General features: G+C 41.4%; 1 protein-coding gene across 1 annotated transcript in view; it reads right to left on the reverse strand.

Annotated features, from left to right (window-relative positions):
* The window catches only part of CNTNAP2 (contactin associated protein 2), a 1190827-nt gene that overhangs the window by 26035 nt on the left and 1147966 nt on the right, over positions 1-16826 (reverse strand). Inside the window, exon 22 of the mRNA XM_074900878.1 lies at positions 3342-3572. Within this exon, the coding sequence (XP_074756979.1) occupies positions 3342-3572 (231 nt within the window). The remainder of the gene's footprint in view (positions 1-3341; positions 3573-16826) is intronic.

Genomic DNA, 16826 nt, shown 5'->3' on the forward strand with positions numbered 1-16826 from the left:
TTCAAATGTATATGAATTCAAGGCTAATGTAAAGTGCAAAACAATGAATCAAGAAGCTGTATGGCCCATTTTTCTGGGGAGCAAATCAACAGGTTTTCTTATTGATAAATCCCAGCACTTTTTTTCTAAGGGTCAGCTGAAAGTGACTGATATGTGTCTTTATGATTTTTCCTTTAGCCCCTCTGTTAGGGCATCCAAAGTGTTTTGCAGCTAGCAGCAGATGTCCATGCAGTAACTACATAGAAGAGTTTAAGTCAAACATTTCATGTAGGTCACCCATCAGGCAGAACCTGCTTAACATCTAGTAATTATCCAGAAGGTCTGATCCAGCACTGCAGTTTAGAGGTGAAAGGATCATTACATATTTGCCTCCTGCTGTATCTGTATCCTGCTGCATCTATTTAAGACACTTATCTTTGATCCCCTCCTACAACATTTTTCAATCCTCCAAGTTCAGTTCTACAGTATTTGAGAAGCAAAGCTATAAATGTACACTTAACTCAAAATGTGAATCAAGATGAGTGCAGAGAATGTCACTGAATGAGATTTAAACCATATGACACCTGCCACAAATTTCTTCCCGATTTTCTCTTTTCACTACAAACCATCCGTCCTCTCATGTTTTGTTAAGATCTATTTAAAACGAAATAGGTGACAGAACAATAAAAATTACAGATAAAAACATGTATGAAATGAGAAATCCTGTTCCTAGTAACTGCTGCTTTATAAGCCATGTTCTTTGCAACTGCTGCTTTTTTTTTGCTTTAGCACCACTAGAAGTGTTTCTGTGAATTTCAAAAGAGCCTTTTGTCTTTGCCCCTTCAGCCATCTTAGTGGAGTAAATTCACACTGAGTGTACAGAGACTATTCCCGCTCTGGAGCCAGTGGGAACCATTACTTCCACCTCTGATTTTTCCAACTTCTCTTTCAACACAATTTTTGTTAGGAAGTCTTCGAGTGGTGTTTGGAAAACATAAAAAATCCTCAGTGCAAACTGCCAATTTGCTAATGCAAAGTGACACTAAAACCAAACATTTTCATTTACCAGCCATCAAGATCATCTGTCTGTGAGGTTGCACAGTCTACAGAATATGTATTTCTCTTGAGACTGAAACAGAGCTAGCTGTGTCAGACCACCAGAGATACTTTTACAGAGACTGAGTTGTTCTTACCTGATACTGAAAAATGATGGTGATACCTCCTCTTTGTATCATGGAAAGTCAGGAATTGTTCACCCACACCTGAATGCCCCTTCACTCCTGCCCCAGTGAAACACCACTTGCTTGCTGTGAAATTTCTTTGCACTGTAACTCACCTGACAGTGTTGTTGCCTTCAGTGTACAGCAGTCCCTTACTAGATATCTTTAAAGCAATATGATTTTTTCCCCTTAACTGCTGCGGAGCACTGGAAAGGACAAGAGGAGGTGTCCCTAGCTTCCAGTCCTACTAAAGCTTCTCATCAAAATGAAAAGGGGTCACTCACACTCTGGCTGTCCATGACTGAAACAGCCAAGTCAAGCCCAGCTATGGCAATGGGATTTTTTTTGCTGGGCAGAAGTTAACAGACAGCTTGAGCCAACCTAATTGTATCCTGTATGTTCCCTGATATCCTTCACACTGGCTCCATAAGCGAGTACTACAATTAATCCAGAAGAAAATATATAAATTTCTAATCTGTCAGGTGAACAAAGTTTAATCAACTCAGCAGAAGTTTCAAAGACGAGACTAAGCCAACACAAGGACAAGTGTAGCAGCACATGGCAAGGACAAATAGGACCTCCCTCTTTTAACACCAGGAGCTACTAGGAACAGTTCAACTATCTGGATTAAATCCCACCATAGCGTTTTACTAGCTTGCAGTCAAATTATCTGTAGGAAAAAGAAACCAATGAAAATAAGCAACCAAAACCCATTAGTTGCACAAAATTCACAGTAACAGTGCATCCTCAAGAAGTTTATGGCACACTTTTAAAAGACATGAGTCAGCGAGGTATCCTTCAGTAAATGTGCTTTTATGGAAACAGGAGCACGGAACATAACCTTCAGGTATAAACTGAACTATCAATTTCAGAGAAGAAATGGACTACTAATTTGTGATGAAACAATTCCTGTAGGAGATTGCATATTATAAAGAGGGAAAAAGACATACTGAAATCTTACAATGGCATGGCAATAAGGGAATGACAGGTTTTAGAGCATGATACTACTTGTATAAATGTTTGGGACACTCAGACCTAGAATATCTGCCTCGCCTTGCAAACCTCTGTCTTACTTCTCTACTTAAGAAGAGCTGAAAGGAAATGCTGCAAGGAGTTGTTTGACATTGCAATAAAAAAATATCCAAACCCCAAAGGTGTGATCTTGGCACATACTTCTAAGGAAGAGACATATATCTGTCCACTCTCATATAAAAACTGGCAGATAGATGCATCCTCGAACACAACAGGAAAAGACTAATTGGTACCAAAACCATCATCAAATAATTTTTTCCTCTAGCATTTTAATTTTACACCCTTGTAAACCCATCAACTTTGCCAGGACAGGTTCTGATTTACACCACTACAAGTGAAAACTGAATGAGGACAAAATACAAGAGAGAGGTCAATGTACACTTGACCCTATAAGTCTAAAGGGAACAGATGTTTTTTTTTTTTAAGTATTTATCTGACACCTAAGAAGCAAAATCGAAAGAAACCCTCAAAATTGAGGCACAACGTATACTTTCAGACTGTCAGACACAAAGCAGGATAAGATTTCTGGGATCAGCAAATTGTTTTGGCTTTCCAGCATTTTCAGCATGAGATGAATGCAGTCATGACTAACGGTCTTTCCCATTAAACATGGCCTGAGGAAAGCAAACATTTCAGAAAACAAATCAGCACTTTATTTAAATATATTTATGCCTAAAATTAGATTTACTTTTTTTTTTTTTTTGTATGAAGCTGACTACAATCTACTTACTTATTGGGAATACTGCATAAGAAATGCTACTGTACCTTATTTATCTGTACTTAGAACCTTTTGCTGACTACATACCCAATACTATGGAGAAAGTGCTGTCGCAGCAGCTAGGTCAAAACTCAACATTCAAACAGTGTAACAGTTACAGAAAAGAAAAATGAAGTAGAGTATTAAAAAAAGGCAAGGAAAATATCCTGTAACTGCATTTAGAAGTGGTGGAAAATCTCTTGTGATACCAGCTTTGCATTTCATACTGTGATTATAGACCTACAGTCATCTATCAATCACATCCACTCTGTTTTGTTTTTCCTTACAGAGGGTGGATGTATTTCTTCTCTGAAGTACTCTGCTGAGCTAGCATGGCATGCGTCCCAGCTTACCTGAGTCTAAGTGCCACGGATCGGTAGCGGCTGACATTGGTGGGATGGTGAGTGGAGATGCTCCACAGTTGGATTCCACCAGTTCTCCTTGGATGTGGACGTGAGAGGAGGCGTTGGTAGGTCTCAGAGCTGCTTTGAGTGGAGCAATCTGGTTGAACTGTACTCTTGATAGGCAGCCAGTAAATCCTGGAGTGTTGTATTTATATATGTCTTGGTCAATCTTCCCAATTTCTATGGGAAAATAAAGAGGGAAAAAAACCCAAGAAGATTTATCAAAATAATTCACTGCTTTGGAAAGCACGATTGTTCTGAACACTTGATTCCCAGAGCTCAGTTCCCAAGTGTCTCTCTCTCAGGAGACTGAAAACATGTCAGACCCTGCCAGGTTTCTTTACATTTCATTACAGATGGAAACCTTCAGGCCTTGCTGTGTCTTTGTTTCACTGCTATGCTATCATTAAAATTAAAGGCTAGCATGAAGGAGTCATCAGAGAACAAAAGGCCGGGGGAAAAAAAATCTTTTCCCCAAGAAGAGGTGGCAAAAAAGAAGGTCATTGCCAGCATCCCCTCCCCTCATCCTGACCCGTTGCCCTCAGTTCCTCTTGGTGGACCAGGACTACTCCTGTTCACTCCTGCCCCGCTACTGTCTCCTTGCCAAGAGACCAAGTGCCCTTTGGCCTGAGGTGGAAAACCACCCCTCTCCAGGCTCCTTCCTTCCTTCTCCTGGCAGTGGTGAGACATGGCCGGAGCCCACCCAGCCCTGCTGCAGGCTGAGGAGCATCACGCACGCTCCTGCACCTCCACAACAGGGCCCACACTGGCTGAGAGACTGTCACAAGTCAGCCATTTTACAACCTCCCTGCTGTGGGCTGACAGGCCAGCTGGCATCCAGGAGCAGAGTACAGGGTTCTGACATTGCCCTCTGAGACAGCTGCCGTCCCTCAGAGTCACCCCACAAGTAGATTTCTCCCTTCTAAAACACCAGTTAAAATGATCCCAAAATGGTAGCCATAAAACACGGCATAAGCCCTTACTACCCAGGAACTTGCAGGCTGCTCACGGCTGTTTTAATACTGCCAGGACCTGTTGTGACAGCCTGAGTCACACCGAAACAAAACCAGCACTCTGTCAGCTGGCTGCGTTAGAGGGGGTATTAACATTTCAAAGCCTCGACGCAGTATCTAATGTAATATTTACATGGCGGTGTGGAATTTGGCTTCCTTTCTTCTGTGGTAGCACAATGTAAATGAAAATCACAACATGGCAGCATCACGTTTGTGCTGTACCAGCGAGTATTGCTCCAGAGACACCGAGATGCTTCAAACTGCCTTTCCCTGGGTCAGCAGGGACAGGAGTGAATGTCTGGCTCTTGAAGGCAGGGGAAAAAAATCCCACTGAGCCAAGCAAAGCAAAAGATGGTGTCCCAGGGATAGAGAGCAAGGAGTAGCCCTACGTTGTTCAAAGGCAAGTTTTTCAGATAGGAACAAGGAAAAGAGCTTGAAGAATGGTGTTTCTGGAAAAAATGTATATAAAAGACAAGATACCATCATATAAAAGAAAGTGTTGTCCTGAGAGGTGTGAGGAGAAAGAAGGAATTTCACTGCAAGAGTTTGGGGAAGAACTGGGAACCAAACCATGCCTGGGTTTGAGTTTTGCTACCAAAACAATCAGATTAGAGTTATTATAAAATGCATTACAAACCTTTTGATGACTCTGTGTTCAGTCCTAACCAACCTAGGATCAATTATATGAGGTCTAAGCTGCTGACTGGGCTCCCTAAAAACTACCATGATATATATGTCAGTACTATTCCTAACAGTTCCGAGGGTTTTGCATCAGAGATACATACAAGGAATTTAAATGCTACAAACCAAGCAGAGCATTTCACATATGCTTTTTTGGGGAGGTTTGTACCTTGTGTTGGGTTTGTGTGTGGCAGGGTTTTAGCAGGGGAGGGGGCTACAAAGGTGGCTCTGGTCAGAAGCTTCTTGAAGCTCCCCTGGTCAGACCCGCCTCTGGACAAGGCCGATGTGATGGTGATACATATTTAAGAAGGGGGAACTGGAGAGGAAAAGGAGTTGTGAGAGAGATACCTCTGCAAACACTGAGGTCAGTGGAAGAAGGGAGGAGGAGGAGGAGGGGGCAGGTGTGCTGGAGCAGAGACTCCCCCGCAGCCCATGGTGAGAGGTCAGGTCCCCTTGCAGCCCAAGGAGGTCACTGGTGGAGCAGAGACCCTCCTGTAGACCACGGAGAACCCCACGCTGGAGCAGTTGGTTGCACGTGAAGAAGGCTGGGACTCTCCACACCGGAGCAGTTCATCACTAGGACGACTGCAGCCCATGAGAGAGACCCACGCTGGAGCAGTTCATGAAGAGTTATAGGAAGAACTCATGTCAGATAAAGTTCATGTAGGACTGTCTCCTGTGAGAGGGATTCCATACTGGAGTAGGGAAAAAGTGAGAGGAGTCTTCCTTCCAAGGAGAAAGGACCAGCAGAAACAATAGGTGATGAACTGACTGCGAACCTCATCCCCTGTCCCCCTGCGCTGCTGGTGGGGAGGCGATAGAGAAATCGGGAGCAAAGCTGAGTCTCGGAAGAAGGGAGGGGTAGGGGTAAGGTGTTTTTTAGATGTGGTTGCATTTTACACTGATTGGTAAATTGTTGGTGGTAGTGGTGTTCAAATTAAATTGATGCTCCTTCTCTTTCCCAGTCAAGTCTGTATTTTACCAGTGACCATAAAGAGTGAGTCATCCCTCCCTGTCCGCATCTTGATTCCCCAGCCTTTTGTTTTATTTTCTTCTCCCCATCCCTGAGGGGGAAGGAGTGAGAGAGCAGCTGTGTGGTGCTCAGTTGCCCTCTGGGCTTACACCATGACACCCATTAAACATGAAGTGGGGGAAAACTGGTGGAAACTGGACAAATTTTGAGCATGATTACAACAACTTTTTTGGTTTTCACACAGAGTTAAACTGTAGCTGTTCTGTCTCTGCAACCATATTAGAATGACAAGCACAACATTCAAGTCCCCCCCACACCTAGCATGAGGACAAAAAAGGAAGATGCACAATCTGAAAATTACCTGCATTAGATCCTTATGTGATTTGCTGTACAAGAACAGATTTTTTCTATTCGCCCCATTTCCCTTCCCTTCTTGTTTGAGAATGTCCTTTCTCTGCTACTGCTTATCCAGCCTGTATCAATATTACAGCCTCATTTCACAAGCTGTCGGTGGCTGTCACTGCAGCAATGTGGAAACATGTTCAGGACACAGCTAGACTAGCTTAAATGCATTAAAACCATTGTATTAGTCACGTGGGTCTTTCATTCAGCTCTTTCAGAAAGTGGCTTGATCAAACAGTTAGCATCATCGCCTTCAAAAATTTGATAGCAAGTAAAAAAATACCCACACGCATCCACACTTTCCATAGTTAGTAGAAAAGCTGTACAAAAGCCAGAGTTTATGCATCTGAATGCTGCTGGTAGACCATATCACTCAGACAAGGTATCTATCTGACCACAATATTCACTGTCTCTTGCTTCAATAAAATATTCATGGTATATTCGGTGAATAGCGGCAATTTCGAGTAATCATTATAATCTAAGGAACAATTAGAAGACTGTCTTTCTCTTTAAACACTGTAACCACTGTCAATAGCAGTTTAGTGATTACCTTTTTTCACATTTTTATATATTCTGTGGAACTTCATGCAGCAATGCTAATAGCCTCTCACTCACAATCCTGAATGACAAGAATATAAATCCATGAATATGATTGTGCTACTTTAGCAGCTTCAGCACCATTCTTCTCTAACTCCATGAATCAGTGATGGATACTAGATCCTGAAAGAATTAAAGAAAAAAAAAAAACAAAACCCTAACAAGGCACCTTGCTGGAGACCTGCATTTTTATTTAAAAATACACAATTTATGGTTGTGCAGGTCACTTCATGCAAATTTACCACCAGCTTGCTTCACCTCAGTGCTGAAACAAGATGGATCGACTTCTCTGACTGTGAACATGTTCCTTCCTGCGTGCATCCCATGGGGCTCAGCACACCGACACTCTCTGATGTTAGGCCATTATACTTTGCCTCCCTGTGTATTTGAGCCTGCTACAAACCCATCCCAGGAGAGTGTAATGATTATATAATGAAATATGCCTTTGTTGTCATCACTAAAATTCAATTTGCTCCCCATAACAAAGAGGGGAGAAAAAGAAAAGATGATGACATTCACATTATTTAAAAAAGGCAAATGTACAATGCAACTGCTTTGTATTGTTCTATTTTTCAGCACATAAGCTAGTGAAAAGTCATATAAATATTGCAGTATATAGTATCATCATTACCTAATAGCAGCTTAGTATTGCTGCTTTCAGATCTGATGTAGCAATCTTCTGCTGGAAACCTAGCACAAGCATTTCTGTAATTAAAGTCGTCCAAAAATACCACTTAGAGGCCTTTTTTTAACTTCAGCTAGTTTTAACCATTTGCTGCCTTGACCACATAACCTGATGGAGACCATGATTACAAGACAAAGACCATTCAGGTGAACTTATTCCAGCACAGATGCACTGCAGTATATAAATCCTTAACACTGAACATTCACACGGTAACTACGCAACTGCCTACCCAGATTATTTAAACATTTTTTAAATGTATATAACTAGTATACAGTATACTAAGAACCTCACAGATGTTGCCCTATGTCTTGTGTGTTATTCACTGAAGATACACTTAACAGCTACTTGTTATTTATGTTTTGTTACTTCTTTAACAGTAAAAATATATAGGAACTTAATCCTCAGTTACTTGTTTTGATTTCAGGGCTTATTTCCCACAGCTGTGGCAGAAACATGCAACACAGTGATGAAAATAATGCTGTATCTCCATTGAAAATTATGTGCTACTACTGAAGCAGCTCTTTTCCACCTACATGAAAAGATATAAAGAACATCTATTTTCAAGCATGCCTATGACAAAAGGCACCACCATTAACGAGTACCCAACAAGTTGAAATTCTTTATGAATCTGGAAGAAAACAAGCAAAAATAAATCATATAGATGAAAAAATTGTGGCTGCACCTGTGCATAAGTAACAAATGTACAAGTAGCACATAACAATACTAATCAGTGTAATTAGGTTATCTGGTTTTTAAGCCTTTTTGCCCTTACTACATTAACCGTAGATGCAGAGTTGTGGCCCCTGCCTAGACACTACTGCAAGACAAACAAACAGTTTGGTTCAGATTGCCAAGGCTGACCTAGTTAGGATGCACCTGATGAGCTACTTGTAGAAGCAGACGCATTGCCAAATATAGTTTTGATCTACTTTCTCTCTCACTTCTCTACCTTCCATATCTACCAGTAAAAAATTTATAGAGCAGCTCAAAGGGCCACAGCACTTTTGATAGCACACAAACTTATCATACTGCTGCAGAGGTCCAGCTCTGCTTAATTCCATTTAGTTTTTATACATTCTTGCAGCATCACTTAGAAAGGCTAAAGAAAAATGACACCCTGATTTAGCAGAAAAAAAAAGATGATGTGTTTTGTCCCACAGCCTTGAGCAGGTTTTTGATAAATGAAACAGAAATGCTTTGTACTTGTAAAGTTCCCTGTGTGAGGATCCTAGAATGACTCGCATGTATGCAAGGCCCTGCAGCACAAAGCTAGACAATCCAGCACAGTACTGTGTCATACCAATATAGTAATGCCATGTGTAGAAATACAGCCTTGGATTGTGATACACACTGACCTCGGAAAGAGGGAGAGGAGACAGAGTCAGCCATGAGGGAAGACAGAAACACTCCGCTGGAAATCTTTGTAAACCTAAAAAACCTGTTTTTATTAAACAAATGTGCTGAATATAATTTTTATTCTAGCTGATTGTCGTGGCTTGAACTCAGAGGGAAACTGAGTACCATTCAGCTGCTCACTCCCCCTTCCTCAGGGATGAGGAGGAGAAAATACAGCAAAAGGCTTGGGAAATTAGATAAGGACAGAGAGGGATGACACACCCATTAGGGTCACAGGCAAAAGACAGACTCATTAAGGGGAAGAAAAAAAGAACATAAATTTAATTCAGATACTAAAACCAACAAAACCTAACAGAGAGAGTAGAACTGTGCGAAGCATTATGTCTTAAAAACGCCTTCCCCCCACCCCTTCCTTCTTCCCAGGCTCAGCTTTACCCCTGATTTCTCTACCTCCTCTCCCCCAGCAGTGCAAGAGGCAGGGAATGGGAGTACAGTCAGTCCTGCCACTTCTTCCACCTTGGGGCAGGGGGACACTGCTCGCATTCTTTCCCTGCTCCAGTGCAGGGTCCTTCTCACGGGAGACAGTCCCCCATGAACTCTCTCTGATATGAGTCCTCACAGGCTGCAGCGTTTCACAAGCTGCTCCAGCGTGGGTTGCTCCCGTGTGCTGCAATCCTCCCAGCGCTGAACTACAACAGCCGGGGCTCCTTCCCACACTGTCCTGGACCTCTTTGCATGCAGTCACCTACTCTGGCTTGGGGTCCTCCACGGGCTGCAGGTGGCATCTGCTCCACCAGTGACCTCCATGGGTGCAGGGGCACAGCCTGACCTCTCACCACGGGCTGCAGGGGGGTCTCTGCTCCGGCACAGCTCCCCCACTTCTTCCTCCTTTCTTCAACCAACCTCTGTGTTTGCCTCACAGAGGTGTTCTCCTCACAACTCCCCCTCCTCCTCCCAGATTCCCCTTCTTAGTAACTATCGCAGAGGTGCAGCCACTGTCGCTAATTGGCTCGGCCTTGGCCCGAGGCGGGTCCAGCTTGGAGCTGGGGGAGGTTCGAGAACCTTCTCACAGGGGACCACCACTGTAGCCCCTTCCCCTGCTACCAAAACCCTGATACACACATTTTAAAAATTAAAATTTTTTACTTTATAGGGCTCTGAAATGCAGATCGATGCAGAAAGTTATAATAAATTCTGAACCTTGCACAGTGTTCAATACATACAGAGAGGATCAAGGCATCTGTTTCTTGCAAATTATGTTCCATTAGGAAGGAAATGTAACAGAACTTGAAGTGCAGTTTGTGGGTATGCACAATGACGTACATAATAAATATCCAGTCATGAATTCCCTTGGAGTTTTCCAGTGATGCCCTTCAGAGTAGAAATAAGGCACAGCTAAGGGTACTTCTAGCACAGCAAGGCTCTCAGTGAATTTTATAGCCATCTAGCTCTTTCTTCTCTGATAGCATGAAAGTTGTGTCCAAAGTAGCACACAGCAGGGCAGGAAGAAGAAAAGCACTATATACTGGAGTGATTTTGGTTGTGACAGAAGATGCCCTTTAAACAAAGGCAAGTCTCAGCAGCACAACCAAAGCCCTTTCAGTTCAATTTACTAAAGACTATTTCACACAATTTACACAAGACATCGTTAGAATTTTACTTTGAAAATGGGGAAAAATCTAGCTGATTCGATTTAGGACAATTTATATGTGCCCATTTATGCCCAGAAATACAACAGTTTAATGATTCAGTAAAGAGAGTATCCATATCAGTAGTGGGAGAAGTCCAGCTTTGCCACAGGGCGGTGTTTTCTGGCTGAAATACCAGGATCTCTGCTATTTAATTTTAATCATCCATTCATCAGGTAGATAGAAGGCAATACATTATAAATCTCTATAACCCTTTAGCTAGCTGTACTAAATTGTGCCTAAATTATCTCTAGATAGCATTTTAATAGACTGCACAGGTGAATTCACCAATTCAATTAAATGAAGCACTAATTGCTTTTGGGTCAACCTTAGGAATAGATTTGCTCTTCGAAATAAAGCACCATGTGCTCTCTTGTCCCCTGTACTCAGAAGGGTATCTTGTTACATTACCCGCTGCTCAAAGATCAGACCAATCAGCATCTTAAGCATCTCTTTGTTACTGTGTTAGGCTCCTCAGAATAGCAAGCAGTTTAATCTCTGCTGAATGGAAGCTATTGATTTCAAGAAGTCACAGTCCGCCAAGATTGCTAAAGCACTTTCTCTTATTTGTAGTATTTCATGCCTAGACGAGCGGTTCAACACAACATCAAACCCTGGCACATGCCAATACTTGAGGATTGGCATGGTGTAAAAAACCCAAGAGAATCAATAAATTAGCACACAGTCATAGGGAGAACTTATCTGGGGTGACATATACCTGCTAGACCAAAGCCACAGGGCTAAGAAGTCCATGTCAGAGTAACCATACACCCAAAAGGGGGATAACACCAGACAAAGGGAAAATTACGTTCTGACACATTGCCTGGGTCTTCTAATGAACATCTCCAATATGAAGATCAAGTGCCTGTTTGCTTACTGGCTGGTCATACATTCTCTGTCCTAAGATCACCAATTTCTATAAAAATGCATATTAATACTACTTAACTGTGTAGATACCACATGCAGTATCAGATATGCTAAACACCCACAGTACGACTGATGTTTAATGGGCTGTTGTTAATCTAAAACTGCAAGGCCTGTATGGGTGTTGAACTAAGCTACTGTAAAGCCTTTCCATGGCCCTCAAACTTCCTTGGCTTTTCAATTCAGTCTCTGAAGTAAAACTCAGTAAACGGTACAAACTGAGTATAAAACAACAGGACCTTTATTTTGTCCATTACTCAGAATTGAGCTAGTGCATATTGCCCTCTGGATACTCGTACCAGTGGAACAAGATGCTTATTAATGGAGAAATTGTTACAGGGCTGCTGGGGACAGCAAAGGGTTGAGCAGCCCCCCGAGAACAGGGACCTGAGCTTCATAGGACCCAAATGTAAATGACTACCAACTGCTCTTCATGCAAAAATTCAAATCCCATGTAGCAGATACAGTAGCTTTCTTCAGTCCACCAGGTCTGTAAGGGCCAGGTGGCATCCAGATGCCCCCCAGCCCTGCTGCCCAGGAGCCTGCAGGGATGGAGTAAATGTGGTGAGAAGCTACAGCGAGGCCTCCAGCCCCCATAGGGCTGGGACAGCCATCTCATTGCTCCCCCTTCTGGCACATGTCATGAAAGACTCGGTGTTCCCATCACCCTGGACCCCTGATCACATCTTCAAGTCAGATGCCTTCACACATGCCTACACCCGATTGATTGCTTTCCAGAACCCTGAGGTACTGCCCACAGTATGGCCCTAGTGGGTGACATGGTCCTGCCGTGGCTATTTTAACTCTTCCTTTGTAACTTTATGTTACTTATTGTAAATTTTCCAGTTTTATTTTATAAGAAATAATAGCTTGTATGGACTAATTTTGTTTAGGCAGTTTATGTCTAGACTGACAAACTCACTGACCACCCACTGAAACACAGAGAAGATGCTATTTGTGGTGTATGAAGCACCGTGCCAGAAACCAAAGGAAATAACGTTAACCCAGCAGTGCCAACTGAATGTTGCACAGCAAACACATGGTGCTTTCATTTGCTGTCTGACACTTAAGAAATGGCCTTATCCACTGTGCAAGCAAGAGAAAAATAACTTATGAAGACTGTAACAGCTCAGTGCATGTTTCAGTTGCAGCAGCAGCAGCTTTATCAAGTGTTGCCGAAACAAAGGCCACTTCTTTATGAAACATTCCCTATACTTTCCACACAAGCTGGAAACGACTGAACCAGGTGAAAAATACACAGGATTAGAGAACCTGAGCCAGCCTGGAAACTGTGCTGTGGCCCTGGAGCACTCTGAAAACCCAGTCCCTGGCAAAGGAGTTACGGCTTTTGAGTCACACTGCAATGGAGACAGTAAATCATCAATGTGAAATGCACTCCTATCAGAGTCCCATTATTGCAGAAATAATAAAGACTAGTGCTGGACTGCAGCTCCTTAGTCAAAAAAGGCATTGTGAAGAATGCTATGAAATGGAGATGTTATTTGACAGCAGCGTGGTTTCACATTCCCACAAATGTGGGTTTGAGAAGAACCTGGATTTTTTTCTGCCTTCTGTACTGATGGTATAATTACTGAATATTTTGAGTTTTCATATCGGATGCATGATTTCCTGGATTTTTCCATTTTAAAATTTCACGTGTAGCTAACAACAGTTATTATTCAGGAATTCACGCTGTCTTTTAATGAACAGGGAATTAGCTGATGCTGCAACGTTCTTAGTAATTTCATAGTAAAACCCACAAAACTAAGGCCAAAAGTAAGAATGAACATTACTCTTACAAGGAAACAAGTATTTTCTTCATATTTTGCTACTGACTTGCTGTATAACCTTGAGTGAGTCACTTCAGATACTTACCTAAAACTGTCCCCCTCCCTCTTAGCAGGACACAGAGAATTCCCCCTATCCTCTAGTTGAGATCTGTCTCACCTGAGATGTTTTGACATCTAAGTAAAAAAGGTATGGGCATTGCTTGTAAATATGAAAATAAAATGAAGTGGGTTTTTTTTAAACACCCTAAAAGTGTCTCATGACTTTGGAAAGGTCACTAATGGTGGCACAGATAGTATGGTACATTTCCATTGATAAAAAAGAGAGCTCTCCCAAGGGTAATGGTACAATGCAAAATCAAGGAAAAAGAGAAGTTTCTAGAGACCATCTGTTGCCAATGAATGATACCCAGCATGCAGACATCAACTGGAAGTCTTGATTTTGGCAGAAGTTTTCAAATGTTTCCACTTAAGAGTGGACCCAGAGAAGCATTCAGCTGGGAGCAGAACCTCGCAAGGGAGTTCTCAAGGCAAAACTGCTAAGAGGTGTCTGACAGTTAGCGTCAAGAACAATTTTTTTTCCTGCCCCATCCTCTATCCTCTTCACATGATGCAGGAGCAATGGGATCATTGGTTGAGGGCAGCAGGAGAGCCACCACTAGGTGTTGCATCCACAGCAAAGAATTAGAAGTTTCATCTACTTTTTGTCTGCAGGCAGGCTCTATCCAGAGTGAGAGGAAGTGGATGATAGGGGAGAAGAAATTATATAGCAGAAAATTCTTTTTTTTAAAAAAAAAACAACCGCAAATCTAAATGACAAAACAACGAATTAATTTTATCATCATAGATATCACCATGGAAAAAAACTGAGTGTTCTCACAGGCAAAACATCCTCAGAATTACCTGGAACACTGTATTTCAGCAGGATTTATAAGCCCATTCTAATTTATGATCATGATAAATAATCTTCACAGCATCTTTCATAACCCTTAGTGAAGGATATAAAACACATACATAGGGATAGCATTACTATGCAAAAGGAATATGCAGTTTCATTCACATGGTTCATCTAAACATGATTTTATGTCTTCTGGAAGCTGGCTGCAACATAACTTAGCAAATGTTTTTCAGACCAGAAAATAAATTAATAAATACTCAAATATGATTCCTACAGCCTGTATTCAAGCATAATGTGTCTTGGCCAAACTCCAATGCATTTAGTTACATTGTGCTTTTGTTAACAGTATATTAAAAAAATATAATTTGTCTGATTATTACTTTGCAGTTTAATGGGTACCCTTCTATGGCTATCTGCAGATGTCCTCATACCACGCTTTGTGTTCTGTATCACCAGCCTCAAATATCTCAGTAAAACTGCAGTTTCATCTAAGAGTGGGTAGGCTGAAATTCCCTCTCTTGCCTGCTCATCCTACTGTCTCACTTGGAGATGGTGAAAAAGCTAGAATAACCATTTGAAGAAGATTCACGGTATGCATCTGAAACTGGAAAATGATTTTTCAGTAAGACATTATTTTTACTCATATACCATGTATGCCTTATATTAACCTTGTGTATTCTTAAATGTTTGGGTTTTTTGTTTTTTTTTTTTTTTTTTTCAATTAAAAATGGTAAGGATCTGCAATCTGTTAAGAAAACAGTTTTAGGGATGTTAGTATTACAAAGATAAAACTTCTTCATCATTCCCGCGTATTTTTCTTATTTATTTATTTAAAAAGAAATTCATGGCTATTGCACCTATAGTGTTGGATTTCAATGCAATGTAATATATAAATAAAAGTCTTTTGGGAACGGACATTTTTCAGAAGAGATGCACACTGCCACATTATGAACAAGCAATGACCTTTCTAAGTAGTGGCAATTTTAATTCAGTTATCAAAAGCCTGAAAATAGCAAGTGAGTGAAAAGCAGAACGCCAGCAAGAATGTGAACGCTATAACTTAGTAGGTCATTTTTCTTCCGATATTTTAATTGTTTGCTTTACTTCTTCATTTGGAATTTATTTCTTCTTGGATCAAAACACCCACTTCTTGTACAGACTATACCAACCTAGATGTAGTACTGAAAAATACCATTTATTTTAACAATTGAAAAAATACTGTAGGATAGTGCAGGGAAAAAGAACCAATTTCATTTCTTGGAAGCAATTTCTTTCATGCTTTTTCCCCCAGTATTGTATGCTTCACAATTTGAAGCTGAGCAATTGACATCTGAACAGTCTCTATTACATCGCAAAGTCAATGATGGGGTCGATCATTGCTAAAGGCTTTTGCTTCTTTTCTTTGTTACAAGCCTGCATATGTGAAATATTCTTCTGTATTTCCTCTGCTGAAATATGCTTATGTGCAATAAATTCACTCCTGAAAAGTATTACTATTCGATGCACAATGTCAAATTATCATAAAAATTTAACAGCCACATTAGATAGATCAATGACTTATCTAGTTCATTGTTCCCTCTTCAAAAAAAAAGGCGACTGACAGTAGATGATTCACAAGTAGTATAACAGCATGGAGCATGTAAAATGATCCTCTCCCAGGATACCTTTTCAGATTCCCATAAACAAGGGGTTTAAACCTTTCTGAGATGAAGGTTGCATCTGGCCTTTTGTATTTAGCTACCAGCAGAACTATCTCACATGAATGTGTCCAACCTGTTTGGAAACCATTAATGCTTCTCGGCCTCCCCAGCATCCCATGCCAGAGAGTTCCAGTGCTTAACTGCTCACTCTGGGACAAATGACCTCCTGCAGCTCATTTTAAGGCTGCAGCCTGGCAAAGTAAGTGAGTGTCTCAGCTTCCTGTCTTGTGGAAAACACTGCACACCTCCACTGTTATAGGACTGTACTGTCCAAAATTCAGGTAGATCAACTAAATCACCTAAAAACAAAGCTCTCCATTTATAGTTTCAAAGAAGCCTTCATGCCCTTTAGTTACGAGTGGCAAAGCCCTGCAGAAGATCCTCTCCACCTCGACAGTGGAAATCATGATTCCATAAAGAATGGAATGTAAAAGCATTACAACATGATCTGGAAACCAAAAGCGCTCCCTCATTCAACAAATACACTGGGGATGAAAGAAATAGGTGTGGTTTGATGCCAGCCCACGAATTTTACTCCCTGAGAAACAGTAAGGAAGCACACTTCCAGTCCTGCAATCTCAGGTTTAATATGCATAGCTTAACTAGACCAGTACTGCTTTTCACATTAGAGCTAGAATAGTACATGCAAGGCATCCTCGGTGTGCACATTCTGTGATTCTATGATTTGCTCATCCACAGTCTTACTCAGTCCGTAATAGTAATAGACATT

The sequence above is a fragment of the Athene noctua genome, chromosome 2 (genome assembly GCF_965140245.1).
Source record: "Athene noctua chromosome 2, bAthNoc1.hap1.1, whole genome shotgun sequence".
NCBI lineage: Eukaryota > Metazoa > Chordata > Aves > Strigiformes > Strigidae > Athene > Athene noctua.